The 22,917-nt window shown below is 36.4% G+C and overlaps 1 protein-coding gene across 2 annotated transcripts in view; it reads right to left on the bottom strand.

Annotated features, from left to right (window-relative positions):
- UBQLN1 (ubiquilin 1) overlaps positions 1-22,917 on the bottom strand; it is a 45,145-nt gene that overhangs the window by 5,953 nt on the left and 16,275 nt on the right. For both annotated transcript variants that reach the window (XM_025423218.3, XM_025423217.3), the window contains exons 2-7: positions 16,559-16,710; positions 13,923-14,038; positions 9,284-9,546; positions 8,654-8,812; positions 8,241-8,475; positions 3,098-3,240 (exon numbers count right to left, since the gene is read on the bottom strand). In XM_025423218.3, the coding sequence (XP_025279003.1) occupies positions 3,098-3,240; positions 8,241-8,475; positions 8,654-8,812; positions 9,284-9,546; positions 13,923-14,038; positions 16,559-16,710 (1,068 nt within the window). The remainder of the gene's footprint in view (positions 1-3,097; positions 3,241-8,240; positions 8,476-8,653; positions 8,813-9,283; positions 9,547-13,922; positions 14,039-16,558; positions 16,711-22,917) is intronic.

Below are 22,917 nucleotides of genomic sequence, written 5' to 3'. Positions count from 1 at the left end.
TGGATTTTCCTTGAGCAAAGGAAAATATATGCCCTTAAAAGAAAAATAGGGATAGCTGGCATTCAGAAGGATACAATAACTGCTACACTGACAGAATAAACATAAGCATCAATACATGAAACAATACATGGCTTGCTTAGACACCTCAACACACAAGTGGCAAGCACAGAGAAAAATCCAGATCTGGAACCACTATATCTATCTACCTGCCTACTGCAAAACAGCTAGTATTAGGTCCAGAAAAATAACACTGCAGAACGGCAATCACCCTGCCAGAGAAATGGAGCTGCTAGGTGAAAATCAGTCAAGGACTAGCACCAACAGATCTCTGGGTAAAGTATTAAAATGTGTTAAGACCCGAAAGATATAAATCTGTTTGAGAACACCAAGATTAGCCTCTGGATTTCACCTCACTACCACCAGAGATGAGAAAAGTGGCATGCCTCCTAACATTCACATAGGTGTTAAGAATTCAAGTCAGGGTCAATATTAACGTTAATACCCGAAAATAAGATTATGATACACAATCAGCATAACCAGAAACTAATTCTCATGGCTTTGAAAAAGACGAAAGTTTTATCACTTTCCCAGATGGTATGAAGTCAACTAACAATGATTTACTGATCACCTATTTACCAGTCCAAAGTCTGGAGGGTAAAGTAAAATCATCATTGCCCTCAAGTAGTTAACCATATTTGAGAGCAATTAATTATATGTACACACTAGAAATAGAATTCCACTTTCCCTCCTTTATTCTTACAAAATGAATTATTTAATTTCAACAAAATGAAGAAGTGTTTTACGGATATACAAATATTTGTTTCAAAGTGACCAATAAATTCACAGTAAATAATACCTACTTGATATCAACAAACCTGCTTCATTATTGTCTCCATTAAAATGCTTTTAATTATGAGAACAGATTAATAAAGTTATCACATTTATCTTCCAGGATTCATGTCATTTGAGAAAGCATGACATCTTAAACCCATTCATTCTTTCTCAGAAAATCATTATTTTGTTTGCTTAAGATATTTTTCCTAACTTACCTCACTATAAACAATAGTTTTTATACTCAGACTTTTTTGAATATCTAAAAAACAAAATCAGCATAGAAAAACTACAAACTTTAATTTGCTGATAACCAGAGTATGTTGTAAACATTTCTAAATTGTATATAATAAAAGACATCCATATCTAGCCTTCTGTTAACATTTTACTTTAGAGTGAAAAACAATATATCGAAGTGCTCAAGTCACTGTATAATGTAGTTAGTTTAAATGGCTGGAAATGTGCGTATTAAAATCAAACTGTTTTTTAAGATTTTATTTATTTATTCATGAGAGAGAGAGAGAGAGAGAGAGAGAGAGGGGCAGAGACACAGGCAGAGGGAGGAGCAGGCTCCATGCAGGGAGCCTGATGTGGGACTGGATCCCAGGTCTCCAGGATCACGCCCTGGACTGAAGGTGGTGCTAAACCGCTGAGCCACTGGGGCTGCCCAAAATCAAACTTTTAAGTGACATGCACATTCAGTGCTAATTAGTCAAACAGACTTTTAAAAACATATATATTTTCCACATTTATTTTAAACAAAAGTGCCATGATCACAGTAAGTTGAGCATTTAATACTAGTAACTCATAATTTTTATATGAATAAGAATATACAAAAATTCAAATACAAAAACTTGTTCTTTATTTCTAATTCTACAAATATTAAGAGGGTAGAAGTTATCTGCTATATACTTGAATCAATATGGTTCCAGACTTCAGAAAACAAAAACCATTTTGTTTGACATAATGAAGAAAGTGATTAAAAGCTTTTAGAATTCTGAAAATAGGAATACACTATAAAGGAAAAGATTTAAAGTCCCTAACACTCTAAGCTTTTAATACCCAGTAAATATAAACTACAGATGATCAAGGTTATTTAACATCCTCCAAGGTTTTTTTTTTCAAGCCCACTGGTTCCTAACCTAGGGACACATCAGAATTGCCCAGGGAATTTGGGGATAGGGGAAATGCAATGTAATTACAACAGAATCTCTCAGGTTAGAAAGATTTTTTTTTTTTTTTTAACTTTAAAGCTCCCAAAGTGACTTTTTTTTTTTTTTTAAGATTTTATTTATCCATGAGAGACAGAGAGAGAGAGAGAGGCAGGCAGAGACACAGGCAGAAGGCGAAGCAGGCTCCACGCAGGAAGCCAGATACGGGACTCGATCCCAATCCCAGGACTCCAGGATCACGCCCTGGGCTGAAGGCAGGCACCAAACCATTAAGCCATCCTGGGATCCCCTCCCAAAGTGATTCTAAGTGTTCAGCCAGAGTTCAGATCCACTAATTCCCCTAGTTATAGTCCTTTCAAAACGAATCAGAAAATGAGTAAATTAATAAAAGACCATCATACTAATTTTGGAGAGGAATCTATAATGGAAAGAATGAGAACACTGTTCCACAAATCTCCCCCTGCATTTTAACAAATGATTTCAGACTATTTTATAACTTCTATTTTTTTTAAAGATTTTATTTATTTATTCATGAGAGACACACAGAGAGAGAGAGGCAGAGACACAAGCAGAGGGAGAAGCAGGATCCATGCAGGAAGCCCAATGTGGGACTCGATCCTAGGACTCTGGGATCATGCCCTGAGCCAAAGGCAGATACTCAATCACTGAGCCACCCAGGCATCCCTATAACTGCTATTTTGAACATGACTATTTCCTCAAAGATTTATATGATCTAATAAACACAAGTATTCCAAGAAATGTATTAACACTGTACTTAATCACTTTCAAGATTTACATTTCACTAAATATCTTCCAGAGAGTCATCCAAAACTTTGTATTCATCTCCTAAATTAACATATATACAAATTAAACCTTCACTTCTTTCTAGCCAATGAATAGCAGATATGAAGCTGTTTTAATTATACATGAGGAAGTTAGTTTACTGCAAAGAAACAAAGTATCCAAAATATTGGAGGTGCAGTTTACCTACTTTTCTAGGTAACACAACATAACCCAAACATGCCAAAATCACATTTGATTAGGCTCTTTCAATTCACACTGCACAGTCCTTTCTAATACAATTACAAACTCACCTGTGCAGCAAGGTCAGGGTTCTGACTTAGTGACTGCATCATGCTTCTCATGTAGGGGGCGGACAACATATTTTGCATAAGTTGTGGGTTTTCAGTTATTTGTTGCAACAAGCTCTGCATTCCTGGTGTGTTGAACATACTAGCTGAAAGTTAAAAAAAAAAAAGAAAGAAAGAAAGAAAGAAAAATGACACTGTATCAAGGAAAAAACACATAAACAAAAGTGAAAGTTTTAAAGTACAGTACATACCATGTGTAATTTTAGGAACTACAGATGAGCACACATATTACTAATCAATTGAACTAAGAATTATAAAAGAATATCTCCCAAACTACATGCTAAACATATACCAGTAAAGGAAGGCTTATGATGTTAAAACATTCTGCTTATGTTTCCAATAAAATCACACCTAATGGAAAGGGCTAAGTTCTAAAGTAAACTTAAGAGGCAAAAATTAGGTATGGTCAAAATTACTAACTGAAAAATCCCACATAGTAAATCCGGGCTAACGTTTCCTCTAGGACTGCCTGATTAGAACCACATCCAGCACCTGATACGCTCACACTGAACCAAACCCTCTCTCTTCTCGCCCAGATTTCCTCATGGATGAGCCTCCATTCCACTTTCACCCAGGACTGATACGGAATAAAACAGCAGGCACATTTAACGTATCAGAGCAAAGACTAAGTAAGAACAGTGATCAGAGCCAGATTACCTGGGTTCAAATCTAATTTATGTAATCTTGGGCAAGTTATTTGGCTTCTTCATACTTCCAGTTTCCCCATCTGTCAAATGGAATAAATAGTATCCACTGCATGGACAGGTTGTGACAGCTAATGTGCCTAAGTGCTTGTTAACTTTTTTTAATGAGACCTACTGCTAAATTTATGCAAATTCAACCTTCTATGAAAACTAATCTGTTCAACACATAACCAGATTTTCACTTGCTGACTAGATAAACTCAAATATATTCTCAAACTCATTATACGCAAACTTAACTCCTTAGTTTTTTCATTTCCCTCCTGCTCTAACTCCAGAGTCATTTTATCAGGCTTAAAACATTCAACAATTCCCATTTATCTTTCTGGTTTATTAGAGGTCTTTTGGGATTTTTTTGGTAATCATTCTTTTTTTCCTATTTTCTCAAGTTGTTTCAATTAGGTTATTTTCCACATCCTGGAGTCTAAGAATATTCTAACACAAGTGTTGAACAAACACTACCTGCAAAGCAAATATGGCCCATGACCTGTTTTTGTACAACCTACAAGCTAAAAATGTTTTTTAAATTTTTGAATGGTTAAAGAAACATTGTGAAATGTGAAAACTATATGCCATTCAAACTTCAGTGTCCATAAATAACATTTTCTTGGAACACAGTCTTGTTCACTTGTTTACAGTCCACAGACACCTATACCTAGTAGTTCCCATGAGGCTGTGGCCAGCCACCCCTCCCCTGCTACTGCAGATGCTGCTGAATGCATCACACACCACGGGGACTCAGTCACGCCTCACACCACACACATCACTATAGCATGTTGTTATTTTTTTTCTCTTAACTACCAGAACATACCAATCACATAAGCACACAAAGAAAAAGAGTTGGGACTATAAAAATTGTGCTTCTAAGGTACAATGGAGCAAGGGTTATTTTATCAAATGAGACAGCAAAACACTATTTTATGCAATAACATGAAGGAATACAAAATACTTCAACATTGCTAGACTAAGCACTCATCACAGTATTCCCAAATCAAGAAAACAAAAAATTTAAAATGCAGCCATCTACTCACAGATTTCTTTACAAAAATAAAAAATGAAAATAAGGCTACAACCAGTAAAGTTTTCAAGTGGCTTCTTTGTTAGCCAAAAAGAAAAGCAGGATACTAGTAGTGATTAATTGGCATACTTAATGAAATCTTGATTGCAGCAGCCAAATACAAATCTGTCCAGAAAAAATAAACTCGTTTAAGTCTCTCAAGGAGAAGAGTTTCTCAAGAGTAAAGGACACTGAGCTCACAGCATCAATATTCAATTAAAAAAACAATGGAAATTATTCTGTGTGGTATTTGTTCTTAATGAGTTGACAGATGTTAGTGTTTAAGGAGTCAATGTCAAGCTTAAAGTGACTGAAAAATTAGCCTTTGTAAACAGTCTGCATAGAACTACACACAAAACTATTTTCGAAGTCCAGAAAACACTAATACAATGCATCCTGAAACAGAATCTGATAAAATGTGCCTATCTGATGATGATGAAAACATATGTGGAAGACTGAAAGGATTACTTAGACAAATACAGAAAGCTTATAAAAATATAAAGTATTTAAAAACTATGGTTATTCACAGTCTTATTAATCAGTAGGTAGACCGGAAGATATTTTGAACTATCATGTTATCCAACCAGTAGGAATATCAATGGTGAATACCATTTCACTCCTGTGAACTTCATATAGTCAATTCCATGAATTTTTGTCAGAAATATTCTGACTTGCCCAACCACACACCACACAGCAGCAATTTAATGGCTTAGCAGAGGTAAAGTTTTTGTTTTGTAGGAGGTAAAGTTTTACTTTTTTTTTTTTTTTTTAAGCTAAAGGCTAAGACTGAAATTCTTCTGAACCACTTAACCACCATAACCAAACACCAAATGACTCTGGAAATTACCTTTTGCTAGAGACTTTAGTAATATTTCCCAATAAATTCAATCCATATAATTAGAAGGCAAACAGCATGCAAACAAGTAAAACTCATACTGTAGTGATTGTGACAATAACAAATTATTCAAATGACAATGTTAAGCTGCTTTATACATTCTCTTGCTGTCAAAAAGCTGAAACAAGATCTCCATTCCCACAAATTTACAGTAGGTATATATTTTTAGTTCATACTACTGTTCCAGCAGCATTTTTTGGACCTCAATGCAAGTGCAAAGAAAATTTCCACATTTCAAAATTCACTTAACTGTGTAATTGAGGTCCTACCACCAAACATTCAATTGCAAGTGATCAGACCTACAAATAACATGTTAAAAGCAATGAAGAATCTAACAATCCTATAAATGCTTCCAACTGATGACTATGCTATTAAAACCACATGCTTTTGGAATGAGTACATATTTAAGTAAAAACTCATTATATATTATACTAACAGATGAACATAATTTGATTCTGACAACAGGAAAAACTGTGAAAATCAATTAAGTATTATCCCTAAAAAAGAATTCCATTCCTATCATTCATAGATATATATATGAAACAGTATTATACTCAATTATTATTATATTTTCACTTATCATAATGTGTTTTCTCATAGTATTCTCAACTTTGCTCTTGGCCTGCAGGGCCTAAAGTATTACTTGACCTCTTGCAGGAAATTTGCTGACTCCTGCTCTAAGATTTCCTTACCTTCTAGAGTAAATGCTTACAGGGCAAAAGAGGAGTCAAGAGTTTTATCTTTATAGGTATATGTGGGTACATACATGTGTATGTAACTGCAAAAAGTTGAGTAAAAACACAATAGTGTACACTATGCTAACAAATCATTAGGCTAGCAGAGTCTTTTCATTTTTGCTGTTTTTTGTTCTCTTTTGATAGACACAATAACATGAAATCAAGCCATTAAATAAAAAATCTGAATTAAAAAGTTACAAAACTGATTTTTTACAAAAGTTGTTACCATAGATAACCATGTTATAATTTAAAACAAAACAACAACAATTCTCCTATCAGGAGATCTGCCTAGTCTTTGCTCTGTCTGGTCTGAGATCTTTGAAATGTGAATAAAGTATCTCTCTCAAATGATAATAAGAGTCAAATAAGCAGTAAGTAAGATACAGAGCAGGATAATTGTTTTGCTGATTTAAAAACGGTATTACTTCAGATGTGAACTAGACTTACTATGGTGATCATTTGGGAATACACACAAACATTGAATCATTATACCGTATATTTGAAACACTATGCCAGATATAGTCCAATTTTTTAAAATGGCAATACTTCCATTTTTACAAAATTTGTATTACATTCAAAAACTTCATGAAACCCACTATAGTCTATAAAGAATATATCTTGGAGTGACCACCAATGACTTCCCCTATTATGATTTCTTCTCTCAGTAATGACCTTCCTAAAAATTCCTCATCCAGGGGAACCCTGGGTGGCTCAGTGGTTTAGCGCCTGCCTTTGGCCCAGGGTGTGATCCTGGAGCCCCGGGACCAAGTCCCACATCGAGCTCCCTGCATGGAGCCTGCTTCTCCCTCTGCGTGTGTCTCTGCCTCTCTGTGTGTGTGTGTCTCTCATGAATAAATAAATAAAATCTTAAAAAAAAAAAAAAAAAAATCCTCATCCAGCACCTCACCTTTCCACTTCCTCCGCCAAACACCAGGTATCTTTTAAAGCACATCCAAGTCCTCCTCAACTTTAGGAAGTAGCCCCATGCTTTCATTTCTTCTCATTTCCATGCTAACCACTAGGACTAAAACCATTACTCTAGCTACATATTTTAGATTTAAGTCTTAGCATCTGAATAGCTGACAAAAGGATTTCTATTTATTAAGTCCAGTCTACAGAGAAATGATCAAAAGTAAATTTCTAATCTGTTCACACATCAAAATCTCCAGCAGCTTTATGCAAACATAGATCTTAAAGCCACTGTGAAGATTCTGATCCATGAAGGCTGAGGTTAAGACCTAGGAATCTGATTTTTAACAAACCTGGCAAGTGCTCTGATGCAGCTCACTTAGCCCTGGTCCCAGGACTGGAGTTTGAGAATCCACTGATCTAGAATACAAACTAAAGCCAAGAAACATGTGCTCCAGTAGGAAGTCCACAGGTAACTATATTCCCTCAGCATTCTTGCTGTTGAAATGAAATGACCACCTACTACTTCTCCCAAAACCATTTTATGAGAACGGAAAAACACACCACAATCTCTGGAAATCTTCAGTAACCCTTTAACTATAATGCACACAAGTGATTAATACTCATCACTATATATTCAAAACCCATTTAAAAACCTGCAACATGAAAAGATAATTCATAAAAGCTACTTGACACACACAAAAGCACAAAAATTAAAAGCATAAAAAAGTGTTTTCATTATTCAAAGAAGGACAACAAAGAAAAAAATGAATTGTTATGAGCCTACCTCCTACTCCAGGCCCCAAATTTGGCGCAGATGAACTCTGCCCAGAAGTGCCACTGGCAGCACTACCACCAGTGCCCCCGACAGCGCTGGTGGTGCTACTGGAAGCTGATGAACTCTGGGAAGCTTGTGGAGCCCATGGATTGGGCAATGGATCTCTATTTTCTGTACGGGAAGGTTGACTACCTTCACCTGAGGATGTATTGCTCACTAGGGAAGCAAATGGATTACCACCAAACTGTAATAAAAGACACAAAAATCATAAAGAATAAACTTTTGTTTTAAATAACAGATATGGAACTCTTTTCTTAATGAAAACTGTATTTCCCATATAAAGGTACCCTTCAATCACACACATATTTATATTAAAATAGGCACTACCCTTGGACCTAAGCCTTGGGGGCCAAGGTTATCACCTGTTCTTGTGCAGCGCTCAACATTGGTTCCTGAATATCCGTGTACATGCGCCGTAAAGCATTATAACCCCCTGGGATGCTTTCTAGGTTGCTCAAGGCTCGGTCCTGGTTTCTCATCATTTCCTGCATCATTGCTGGATTCCTGGCAAGTTCCAATGTCTAAGAAAAAGATATCCATATGAAAAGGCACTGAAATACACATGAATTAATTTAGCTATTAACCACTACAGCTGATTTGTTTTCAAGTTTTCTAACTCTATGAAGTAGCAGTCTTTGATATTTAAATCAGAAACTTATCTTAAATAATTCCTGCCGGATTTCACCTCAATCTAACATTCAAGTCACACCAAGAAAAAAGCACTCTATTGTGAGTGAATGCCTATCTCCTGAACCAGATTCTTTTTGTTTCTTGAATCTGTAAAATAACTGTTCAGAGTGATTTTTAAAATACAGCAGAAAATTCAAAGTTCAAACAGTCCAAATTAGTGTGTTGTTGAGTTTTCCTGAACAAATATCAGGAATCTTTATGGAGCTTAGCCATCTACAAAAGGCAAGCCCCTTAAGTATAGATAATTAAGAACTAAGTACATAATTCCTTAGCTAACGGAACTAAAAGAACTGTCCACATACTTGTCTCATAATATCTGGATTATTCAGCATATGACTAATTTCTGGATTTCTCTGAATCAACTGCTGCATCTGTGGATTGGCCATAATTAACTGCCTCATCAGGTCAGGATTTGAGAGCATGCTCTGGACAAAGGGATTCTCCATAATCTGGACCATCATTTCAGGATTGGACATAAGTTGCCGCTGCATCTGACTTTGTAGTTCAGAGAAGTTAGTAGTATTCAAACCCAAGCTACTCAGGCCTGCAAGCCCTCCAAGGCCACCTAAAGAGATAAAGGGAGAAAGATACATAAATAAAAGTCAGAAATTTTATCACTGTGCTAAAATATGAAAATGCAATAATACTGACTCAATAGTCCCATTATGGAAAACCATTTTAAAGCAACAGAATTCCTATTACTTCTATAAATACATGTTTGATTTCTGTAATTAATATTAGCCAAAACCCATTCACTTTGTTAATTTAAGATTAAATAATAAAACCAAATAAAATGTGTATTTCCTATGTGTGGTATAATACAATATTTTTGGTCTTTCTCCCAGATTCCTGGCATAGATCTCCTAAAAGCCTTAGAATCTCCAGAGTGAAGGGAGTGTCTTTTGTTATACCATTACAAGCCCCTTTAAATCATACTTCACTTATGCTAATTAATTACTTACTGTGGGGCACCTAGACAGCCTCAGGATTGGTGATCACCAAAAAGACCAAGTAACAAAAGAGCTGGTACTTCCAGCCCTACCCACCAACCTCCAGAAAGGGGAGGGAAAAGAACTAGATGAGAGACTGAGCTCTAACAAACTCTTGAGCAATGAGATGCAGAGACCTTCTATGTTGGTGAACACTTCTAGGGCATGGGAACTCTGCACTCTCCCATACCCCCACATTTCTTGCCCTATGCTTCTCTTCCATTTTATATTTCTGAAGAGTATCCTTTATAATAAACTGGTAAACGTAAGTAGGGTTTTCCTGAGTTTTGTGAGCCATTCTAGCAAACTACCAAACATGGAGGGGAATTGTGGAAAGCCCCCACACACACACAATTTATAGTCTGCAGGTCAAAACACATGGTCCAGTCCCCAGACTGGTCTGAAGAGGCAGTCTTGGGGGACTGAATGACTCACTTTTAAACCTGTAGGATAGGACACTACCTCCATGTAGGTACTGTCAGAACTGTACTACTACAAGACACCCAGATGGTGCTGGATAATTGGCTGATGTCACAGAGATACCCTAGAATATGCCCATTCAAAAAGAGATGAAAATATGCAGGGTTTATACTTGTAAATAATCTCTTTCTAGGAGACTAGCTTAAGTTCAGCAAGAAAAATTCACCTACAAACTCTGTTTCGAACAGAGGTGCTACCAATCAAGGAGAGAAAAGGACAGGACATACTACAGGTGTCTCTTTGGAGGAATTAAGTCATAGAAAAACCTAATAGACCCAAGAAGATGAAAGAGTGATCATCATAAAATGTTAACTTTGTAAAAATTGCATAACCAACCAAACGCATTCATTCAAGGAAATAACAACAGGGAATAGCTGCATGGGATGGGGCAGAGAAGAGGTATGGAGATTTAGTGGGGAAGAGGTAGTAGTTTAAGGAGCAAGAGAAGAGTTTTTGCATTTGTTTTCCTTATTTACTGAGCATTTTCTAATAGGCCAGGGACTGTGCTACACATATAGGGAAAAACGTGACAAGAAACAAGTACTACATACAGAACTCAATATAGTAGGAAAGACAACACATGGAAAATAAATACAGAATAAGTACTTTAATAGAAATGGTCACAAGATAATATGGTGATGCAGTACCTAAGTGGAATGGCTGCTTTTCATAAGATGACACTTAATGAGTATAGAGAATGAATAAGCTGTGAAGAAATGGGAAGGACTGGAAGAAAGATTTAATACTAAACACAACAAACTCTATATACAAAAGGCAGAGAGACAAATAGGACTACTGATGTATTCTTGAAATCAAAAAATTCAGTATCACTGGAATGGCAGAGAGTAGTGCTTACCAAACATTCCACGTGCAGTCTTTTATTTCTTTTGCAGTTGGACAGGCCCAAGTGACTAGTTATGACCAAAGGACTTTAAAACATGTGTGTCACTTCTGGTCAAAGTACAGAAGGTCCAGCATGGGACTCTTAGCTATCTCTTCTGCCATGTCCCAAGTGGTGCAGCTATAAGATGGCAGGATTCCATTAGTCTTTGTCCCTGATGACTGACCATGTGGATGAGAGCCTCACTGACCAGTGAAAAACATGCAGAATGAAGGAAAGCTTTGGAGCAAGAAATTAAGCTTTGTGTTAAGAAGCCACTGAGTCTGCAGTTATCTATTACCAAAGGATAGAGACTCTAATAAAACTGTTGAGCTGAGTTAAGAAATAAGAACAAAGAGGTAGGTAAAAACTAAATCATAAAGCCTTGAAAGATTTTAGGCAGAACAGTCACTTCAGATGTTCTTCTTCTATTAACAGTGTGGAAATGACTCAGAGTAAACATTACAGATTTGAAAAGTCCAGGAACTGCATCAAGGAAGTAACAACAGGGGATAATTATTGCATGGGGTGGGAGAGAGAAACAGTATGGAAAGAGATTTAATGGGGAAAAGATAGTAGTTTGAGGGGCAAGATGAGGGTTTCTGCATTTGTTTTCCTTTGCTTTCTGAAGACACACACACACACACACACACACACACACACAGGTAAAGTACTTAGAGAACATCAGGTATATCAAAGAGGAGTGCTTAATACAAGACGTGGAATTCACAAGTGCCATGGGTTGACATACAGATTTGAAAGTTACCAAGATACAGGAGGAGGATAATGTTATAACAAGAAAAACAAGGCAGAACTCTGGGGAACAATACCAATCAAGAGAGACCCATAAATGAGAAAGAAAAAAAAAAAAAAAGTCTGGAATTAACCAGAGAAAAACAGGAAGAAAATTTCAAGGACTGGTAAGCACTGAGAAAAACTGAATTAAAACAAAAATGTGTCCCTTGAATTCAGCAAGCCAAGAGGTCAATGGTGACTTTATCAAAGTAATTTTCAGTGAAGTGACGGGGGAAAAAAACAGAGCACAGCAAACTTAGTGAAAGGGAAATACAGACAAAAAAAATGGAAAATACCTCTTCCAAAGACAGTGAAGAACAAAGGAAAAGGTGGTGGTGAGATTCTGTAGCTTTTATACATAGGATAGGCCTTCATGACAAGAGGCATCAAAAAAGGAAAGCTAACTACTTAGGGTAAATGGAATAAATGATGAAAGAAAGCAACTCAGACAGGAGGTGGTAGGAATGAGACTGGAAATGAAAGAAATGTAGGAAATGAAGGAGATGTATGGCCTCAAACAAATTAACTAAAAGCTTGTCTGGGCTTCAATTTCTTTGCCTATAAAATGAGGGACAAGGGGAGAGATTTACTCCAACAATACCTTTCAAGACCCTGAACTCATCATTTCACCCTAATCTCTCTAGATTGTTCGTGCCAATAATCCTGCCATCTAAAATTTACCAAAAGAGACACATTTAACCTAAGATCATTTCAGAAAACATGAGCAGCAAAAATGTAAAAGTTAAAAAAAAGAAAAAGAAAAGCAATTATGAATCCCTGCCATGCCCTAAAATGATTCCAACATAGTTGTACAGAACTAAATTACTAACAAACTTAAGGAAGGAAGGAAGGAAGGAAGGAAGGAAGGAAGGAAGGAAGGAAGGAAGGAAGGAAGGAAGGAAGGAGAAAAGGAAAAGGAAAAGGAAAGGTATGATCCTTGATATGTGAAAACTGTACATATTTTTTTTTTAAATGTCAGTTCAGAAATGCCTGGGTGGCTCAGTGGTTGAGCATCTGCCTTTGGCTCAGGTTGTGATCCCAGGGTCTTGGGATAGAGTCCTGCACTGGGCCCCCCAGAGGGAGCCTGCTTCTCCCTCTGCCTATGTCTCTGCCTCTCCCTCTGTGTCTCTCATGAATAAATAAATAAAATCTTAAAAAATAAATAAAATTTAAAAAATAAAATGTCAGTTCAAAATACTATTATACTTATCATACAACCTAAGAACTGAAAGAAGCATCTAGCCATTTATCTATCCAGTTCAGTGTGTGCTTCAGAATACTCTTTTTTCCCCAACAAAACGTTCCACAGAACCTCAGTATAAAACTGATATAAGAAAAGTGGTTTTGGCTGATGCAGGAGCTCCTTAGCCAATGGACTTGCTCCTAAGCCCCAGCCCTCCTCTGTAGTTTCAAGACACTAATGCAATCTGAGTCCTTCATTTTACAAATAAGAAAATCACATTCAGGGGGTTAACTTAGCTTATGATCAATAATTAGCTAATCTTTCTCAGATTCAATGATGTGGCAGTCAGATCAGGTACACATATACTAGATCTGTTTCACAATTAAAAAAAAAAAAGTGCTAATTTATCACTTCTTAAATGTAAATGTAAGCTAACCAAGCACATCTGTATTCCCAACTACTTTCCTTAATACCTACACTTAAAGAAATAAGCTATAGAAGCAAGTGTCATTGTTGTGGAAGTGATTTAACGTTTAATTCTATCATTTTACCCAAAACCACCCTGAGGGTGAAAAGGAGTTTCCTATCTCTATAAAATAACCAAAGGCATTTACCTAAACCAAAAGGGTTGCTAGTGGCAGAACCAGATGTGGAGTTAGTACTAGGCGCTGATGATGTGGTAACGTTGCTTCCACTGGTATTTGTTTGCTGAGCTGAATGATCCTGCGGCCTAGGAAAAATAATCAAATCATTGTGTAAACAGTGGAGCTAATTATTTTTAAAAGAACCTCTGAAATTCCAGAATTCTCAGAAATAAAAGTGTAACTTTTCAGACTAATTCAAATTATCATAAGGTAAATAACCTGAAATAATTAAGCATTAAGAACATAAACATAGCAAAAACCCTATACAAATTTAAACTATACTTCAACTGCCCCCCCTCCAGTACATGTACATAATAAATATTTCATTTGGCATAATAATAATGTAAGATATGGAGACAGGTCAACTCATAGAAGAGAAATCAATGACTAGTCATATCCACAAAGCTGGACTATATAAGCAACTTTTTATCTACTCCCTTCTTTCTTAGTTCTTGAGGATTGGGGGGCAGGCAATTCTACTCAGCCCCTTTAAATTGTTAGAAGTTAAAAAAAAGGCTGAGAAAATACCAGTAATAACCTGTATTGATATAATTACTTAATACTATCTTTATGTTAAAAAAAAAAAAAAAAGATACTTTATTGGACACCCCTTCCACCTGATACCAGTTAAGAGTTCTGAATCACTCACTGCTTCATTCATTGTTCTAAGATGTACGTTTTTTTCATTCTGGCATTTCTGCAATCAAGAAGTCTTATAATTGCTGACAACCAGGCATCAACTGTCATGCCTGCACACAGGTATTCTGTATGACTTCAACTGAGTGATTATACCAGACATGCTGTGTTTAATAGCACAGAAAATGTCTTCAGGAAGATTTTGCCATTAATTGGTACTAATAGTTACTAATGTGTATACAGAAAAGTATAGAAACAGAAACAGAATAAATGAATTTCCATCAGAGAAGCAAATATTTGCTGTTGGGGTAAAACCAGCATAAAATATTGTAGAATGAGTGTCAGTGGCTTGGAGAAATGCCTGGAGAAAATACTGTAGCAAATCTTTACAAAATGCTATACCACAAACTCTCAACAGTAGAGGTTCACCACATATGTAAAAATGTGAATATTTATGATGAAGTCAACATGATTCAAAAGAATCACTCAACATGAAGTAGTGTTAGGAAGACTTTAACCGATTTATTTCATGTCTATTTTCTATGTATGCATAAGAGTTATATGATAAAATATATCCAAAATAAGTCTAAAGGAACTTTCACTAAATATAAAAATTTCAAGTGAAAAGAAAATATAACACGTTTGGCAGAATCTTTCATTAGTGATACAAAATATAAAAGTATCTTTTAAAAACTGATAATGAGGTACACCTGGGTGGCTCAGTTGGTTAAGCATCTGCCTTCGGCTCAGGTCATGATCCCAGGGTCCTAGGATTGAGCCCCACGTCAGACTCAGTGGGAGTCTGCTTCTCTCTCTCCCTCTGCCCACCCCCCCCCCCATCTGCCACACATGCTCTTTCTCCCTCTCTCAAATGAATAAAATCTTTTTTTTTAAATTTTTATTCATTTATGATAGTCACATAGAGAGTGAGAGAGACAGAGACATAGGCAGAGGGAGAAGCAGGCTCCATGCACTGGGAGCCCAATGTGGGATTCGATCCCGGGTCTCCAGGATCGCGCCCTGGGCCAAAGGCAGGTGCTAAACCACTGCACCACCCAGGGATCCCAAATAAATAAAATCTTTTAAAAAAAATTGATAATGAAATATGGCTACTCATTTGTGGGTTACCAAGGAAATAGACACCTTTGATCTTATCCAAAAATCACTCTACACCAGAAAGCATAGCTAAAAACATATCTGCTTGTTCTATAATTCAAATAATTTAGAATTATGACCATTCAGAAATATGACGATACTGATGAACTCCTTAAAATATCAAACGTGAAAGCATCAGCATTACTGAATCACATTTTTTTAACTTATCAACAAATAAGTGAATTTTAATCGATTTTAATATTAACGGTAGAGAAAGCCATTTAAAGCCAAGACTAGGGCCACCTCGGTGGCTTAGTGTTTGAGCATCTGCCTTTGGCTCAGGGCATGATTCCGGGATCCTGGGATGGAGTCCCGCATCGGGCTCCCTGCAGGGAGCCTGCTTCTCCCTCTGCCTATGTCTCTCTCATGAATAAATACAAAAATCTTAAAAAAAAAAAAAAAAAAAAAAAAGCCAAGACTAGTTATTTTTTAAAAAGAAAGTTAATTAAAAAAAGAAATACAGTTGACTCTTGAACAACACAGGTTTGAACTGTATAGGTCCAATTATACATAAAGATTTTTTTCAATAAAGACAGTAGAGTACTAGAACTGTATTTTCCTAATAACCTTTTTCTCTAGCTTATAGTATAGAACCAGTATATAATACATATAACATACAAAATAAGTTTGTTCAAGTTCCCAGCAAGGCTTCCAGTCAACAGTAGGCTAGAGTAATGAAGATTCTGGGGAGTCAAAAGGTATACTCAGATTTTTGATTGCATGGGGGTTGGTGCCTCTAACACCTGCATTATTCAAGGATTAATTGTATAAACATTTATTCACAGTTTAAAGCTCTAAGTCTTCTAAAAACATACCTGTTTTGTGTTTTGATGACAAGGTGAACAGTAAGTCCATCATGAATTCCATGCTGACTCAAAGTATCTTGATCTTTTAAAATTTTTCCAGCAAATATCAACACAAGTTGATCAGTATGTGATTTGAAACGTTTAGAGATTTCTTCCTTGAACTAAATAAGATAAAAATAATTATTATAGGTGTTTACATAGCACCACCTAGTCTAGTTTCTACTAGTACTTCAAAAAGGTACTACAAATATTGCAACAATTCAATCAGTATAAAGATACATCTTTTGTCTGTATCTTGATCACAGTGGGAAATGAGTATTAGCACTTCACACTCATCTCCAACACTAAGGTTTTGTTTCTAAGTACACATGTCCTATTTTCAACTTTCTGCTAAGTCCTGACAACTCATTTCTTCCCAATATTCTTGTTCTTTCTACATCAGTGGTGCTAACTCTAGGTCAAGTAACATAGCTGTTACCAAATTTACAATAATCTATGCCTCAGATTTCCACTCCAGTCCTGCTCCATTCTAGATGAATACATATACAGCCAACCTCATATTCTCAGCCTATTATACTTACTTTCAATTCAATATACCTATTATACTTACTTTCCTCCCTCATTCAACATTTATTAACAGAAGCATTATCTACACACACACACACACACACACACACACACACTATCCACATGCAAAGATACAGAGCAAAAAATCTTTCCTTGAAGGACAGCAATTAAAGTGTTATTAGTCAAGTAACACAAAGTACAGAGGGCAGTTAAAGAAAGCTTTCCAATGAAAACTGAAGAAAGATTAGGAACTAGCCAAGAAAACCTGAAGAAGGGCTTTCCAGAGACCAGAAAAACATGCAAAAAAACAGAGAAAAGAGCTTCATACTACTAAAAAAAAAAAAAAAGCCCTTATTTATTCGATGTTAATTCAGTGTTTTTTCAGATATTTATCACAATCACCTATATGCTAGGGTTTACTTCACTGTCTAAATCAGGAGATCTCAGAGTAGGCCAAGGAAACTACATTAAGAGACTACCTCAGAGAATCAGTCCAAATTCAGAAAAGAACTACATCTTAAACCATTCTACCCCAATGCCCTACAAAAATGGGTATCAAGAGATGAAGGCACTACCACCAAGGGAATGTTTTGGAAATATAAGGGAGTATTTTTGGTTGTCATAATAAGTAGGAAGATACATTAAATAATATCTGAAACATTATAAAATCAGAAGGAAGGGAAGGGGAAGTGTAGAGGGATATAAATAAAACACAGGCAATATATGACAATAATTGTTGAAAATGAGAAGTGCATGAAAGTTCATCATACGCTATCTTTGTGTATGAATGAAATTTTCCATAATCAAGTTACAACACTCAGTGTAAACAACTGTTTTATCATAAAGATGATGCAAAATTATGCCACAGTAAATATTTTAGAGTTTTTCCATCTAAGCTCTTTCTCTTTTAATCTGTAACTTTTTTTTTATCTAAGATAACAATTTCCAAATAACTAAAAAATCTTTGTAAAACACCATTTGTTAATATCCTCTGGAGAGGCCAATCAATAATTTAACTATTTTCCTATCATTGACACTTCATTTCTCTCTTTGGTAGCTACTAGAAATAGTAATAATGTAAGGAGCAGCAGAACACATGGTTTCCTTTTGTTCTTTTTTTTAAAGATTTTGAAAGAGAGAGAGAGCATGATCAGGGGGAGACAGAGGGAGAAACAGACTTCCTACTGAGCAGGAAGCCCAACTTAGGACTTGATCCCAGGACCCTGAGATCACGACCTGCGGTGAAGGCAGATGCTTAACTGACTGAGCCACGCAGGTGCCCCAGATAACATGGTTTTCTAATGACTGAATGACAATGTATGTAAAATGCAAGCATCAAGGACATTGCTGGTGGTCAATAAATAGTAGCTACTACTATGCCAAGCCTTTTAACCCTCAATATCTCTGAGGTAGATAGATTTTAATCCTAGTTCAGATACAGAAACAAAGAGAGGTTCAATATGTCCCTCTCAGTAACACGGCTAATAAACTGCCAGGTTAGGATTCAAACTTGACTTCAAGAACCAACCTACCTAGATAAACTATGATACCTATTTTATATTATAAAATGGGATTAATTTAAGTCTAAATGTTTCCTAACCTTAAAGAAAACCTTTTCAGAATCTTTAATATCCCTCATGTGGGGGGGGATTTAACTAAGTATAAAATTACATAGTATATTTTAGGATTTGAAGGTAAGATGCCGAACTAAAAAAACACATCTACTCTTACATCCTAACTTCCCACTAAAATAGTAAAGGATTTTTTAATGCTTTATGGAGGTATAACTCACATACCATACAATTTTTGCCCATTTAAGGTGTACAATTCAATGGTTTTCAGTATATTCACAGATATGTGCCATTATCACCAATTTTAGAACATTTTCATCTTCTCTAAAGAAACCATTACCCTTTAGCTATCACCTCCCTATTCCCCCATCACTGCAACCCTTAAGAAACCACTAATCTACTTTCTATCTCTACAGATTTCTCTATGCTTGACATTTCATATAAATACAATTATATAATATGTGGTCTTTGTTAACTGGCTTCTTGGCATTTTCAAGGTTTACTCATGCTGTAGCATGTATCAGTACTTCCTTACTTTTTATAGCCAAATATTCCATTGCATGGATATACAACATTCTCTGTTTGTATTCTTAATCAACTGATGGGACATCTGGGTTGTTTCCACCATTGGGCTTATACATAAATGCTGCTGTAAACATTCATATACAGGTTCTGGTGTAGACACAGGTTTTCATTTCTCTTCAGTATATACCTAGATATAGAATTACTGGGTCATATGGTACCTCTTTATTTAACCATTTGAGGAACCACCAGAGTATTATCCTAAGTGGCTGTACCATTGTATATTCCCACCAGCAGTGTATAAGGGTTCCAATCTCTCCACATCCTCACCAATATTTATTATCTGATTTTTTAAATTATAAGCTATCCTAGCGGTTTTGATTTGCACTCCCCTGATAGCTATTAAATATCTGTTAATGTGCTTAGTTATAAATCTTCTTTGGAGAACTATTTATTCGGATTTTTTGCCCTTTTTTGTATTGGTTTGTCTTTTTATTATTGAATTGCAAAAATTCTTTTTTAAAAGTTTTGTTTATTTAAGTAATCTCTACTACCCAATGTGGGGCTCAAACTTGCAACCCCACGATCAAGTCACATGCTCTTCTGAGCCATGCAGGCACTCCTCAAAAGTTCTTTATATATCCCAGATACAAATCTCTTTCTGGGACAGGATTAGCAAAAAGAGATAACAGAAAAAACTGAGACTTTTCAGTCTCAACTGGAACAAAATTTTAAAGCTGGACATCGGATGGACACCTGGTCAATTAATTTAGCAGACTCAAGAGAACTGAATCCTAAACTGGCAATGCAGAAAGCAATAGCTAATTCAATCCCCAGAATCTGCAGAATTCCTAGAAGACTCAATACTGGTACCACCAGAGGCTGAGGGCAGGGGGTCATGGGTTGAGAGACGCATAAGGGCTAAAACACAGAGGACTATTTGCAAGTCTCAGAAGCAGACATATCCTCACTTCACACCAAGCAACAACTGCCCCTCCTCAAATCCATCAAGAGACTAAGGGACGTTTTTCTTCTCTAGAAAGGGAACAGAGAGTCTCTGGACTAAAGAACACACAAGGCACAATGAGACTGGGAGTACAATATAAAATGAAAAAAACTAAACATGACACATTAGATGCTGAGCCTTTCCCTCCTTCACTACACATCTATGAACCCCTTCACCATCAGGCAGTTAGACTATATTATTATAGCATCTCCAAGGAAAATCTAACTATCCTAAAAGAAAAATACCTAAAGATATGGATGTAAGAGTTTTTTCCAGGCACCCTAGAGGAGTGGTACCCAAAGTGGGTGGATCCACTCTGGGAAGCATCTGGCAAACTCTGTAGACATTTCTGCTTGTCACAACAGGGGTTAAATACCACTGTCATATGGTGGGTGGAGCCCAGACACACTGCCATACATCCTACAATGCATAAGATAGTCCCACCCAACAACAAAGAACTATCAAGTTCAAAGTGTCAATAATGACAAGGTTGCCAAACTGCCCTAGAGCTGTACTTCTCAAAGGCCCAGATAAGCAGCATTCACCTTTACCAGGTTAACTTGGTAGAAATAATTTCTCAGTTCCCACCCCAGACCAACTAAATCAGAAACCCCAGGGATGGAGCCCAGCAATCTAGGGTTTAACAAGCTTCCCAGGTGATTCTGATGCACGCTAAAATTTAAGGACCACTGCCTGCTCTAGGTATAACAACAAATGTTGCCAAAAAAAAATGATAAAGGAACATATCAAATGTCATCAAAAGGATACAACCACTCCCACACAAAAAATCCTCAACAAACAAACCTACAAACCTGTAGATGAAAATGAAACTTTCTTTTAAAATAGGCTTCACGCCCAGCACGGAGCCCAATGAAGGGCTTGAACTCATGACCTGAGATCAAGAATGGAATGCTTAACCAACTGAGCCACCCAGGGGCTCTGAAAATGAAAGTTTTTAAGTACATGCGGGTTGCTCACCAAGCTAGACCATAAAGTGGATAATAGAAAAACCTTGGTAATTTAAGATAACTGAAATCATGTAAATATATTCCCTGGCAATTTCAGAATTACACTAAAAACCAGTAAAAGATGGTTACCAGGAAAATCTGCAAGTTAAACAAAATACTTCTAAATAATTCAAGGGTCAAAAAGGAAGTCTTGAGTAGAAATTAGAAGTACTTCCAACTAAATGAAAATTAAGCTACAATATGTCAAAATGTACGTGATTTGGATAAAGCAATACCTAGAGAAATTCACAGTATTAGGCTTACATTTAAGATCACAAATCTATAATTTAAGTTTTAACCTTTAGAAACTCGGAGAGCAAATGAAACCCAAACGAGGTATATAAAAAAAAGCAGAAATCAGCAAAATAAAAACAGAAGAGAAACATTTTTTAAAGTATCAGTAAAACTGATAAATCTCTAGCTAGACTGACCAAGAAAAAGCAGAAATACATAAATTAATATTATCAGGAACAGAAGGGAAAGTCTACAGACTTCATGTACAGTAAAAGGATAAGGGACATTCCACACACGCGTGTGACAAGTTTGATGAAACGACTCAATTTCTTCAAAGACTGAAGCTACCAGAACTCATTCAATCTCTTTTCAAAATACAAGCAGGGAAACCTGGGTGGTTCAGTGGTTGAGCGTCTGCCCAATCAGGGTGTGATCCCAGAGTTCTGCTTCGAGCTCCCTGCAAGGAGCCTGCTTCTCCCTCTGCCTATGTCTCTGCCTCTCTCTGTGTCTCTCATAAAAAAATAAAATCTTTAAGAAAAAAAAAAAGAAAGAAAAAACAATTCTCAACTCATTTCATGAGGCTAATACCACCCTGATAACCAAAGCAAAAAAACAAAGTACAAAAAAACTACCGACCAATATCCCTTATGAACACAGATGTAGAAATCCTCCACTAGGGGATCCCTGGGTGGCTCAGCAGTTTGGCGCCTGCCTTTGGCCCAGCTCATGTTCCTGGAGTCCAGGGATTGAGTCCCATATTGGGGTCCTGCATGGGGCCTGCTTCTCCCTCTGCCTGTCTCTCTGCTTCTCTCGCGCTCTCTCTCTGTGTCTCTCATGAATAAATAAAATCTTTGAAAAAAAAGAAAGAAATCCTCCACAAAATACTAGTAAATCAAATCCAGCAATATGCAGAGAACCAGCAGGCTAAGTCAACATTTGAAAATTAATGTAATTCACTTTATCAACAGACAAAAGAAGGAAAACCAAACAATCATATTATCAGTCAACAGTAAAAAAGCATGTGACAACATTCATTCATGACAAAAGTCTCAACAAATTAGGAATAAAAAGGAACTACCTAGACCTGCTAATGTGCATCTAAGAAATATGTGCAGTTAACATCATACTTAATGGTGAATGCTTTCCCACTAAGATGAGGAACAAACCAAGAATATCTCACACACACTCCCCCCACCCAATCACCACCACCACTCTGCTCAACATGGTATTCAAAGTCCCAGTCAATCCAACAAGGCAGTAAAAGAAAGGCACAGATACTGGAAAAGAAAAGGAAGAAAAAAAAAAAAAGAAACTTATCAGTCACTTGTAATGTATGAATCTTATCTGTATCCCACTTCAAAACTTAATCTTTTTAAACAAATGAGAAACAAGCCAAACTGAGTGAAAATATCTGCAAAAAAACCCACATCTATCTGATAAAGGACTATTATCCAAAATATA

The sequence above is a fragment of the Canis lupus genome, chromosome 1, assembly GCF_003254725.2.
Source record: "Canis lupus dingo isolate Sandy chromosome 1, ASM325472v2, whole genome shotgun sequence".
Taxonomy (NCBI): Eukaryota; Metazoa; Chordata; class Mammalia; order Carnivora; family Canidae; genus Canis; species Canis lupus.
This window is presented reverse-complemented; position numbering and strand designations above follow the sequence as displayed.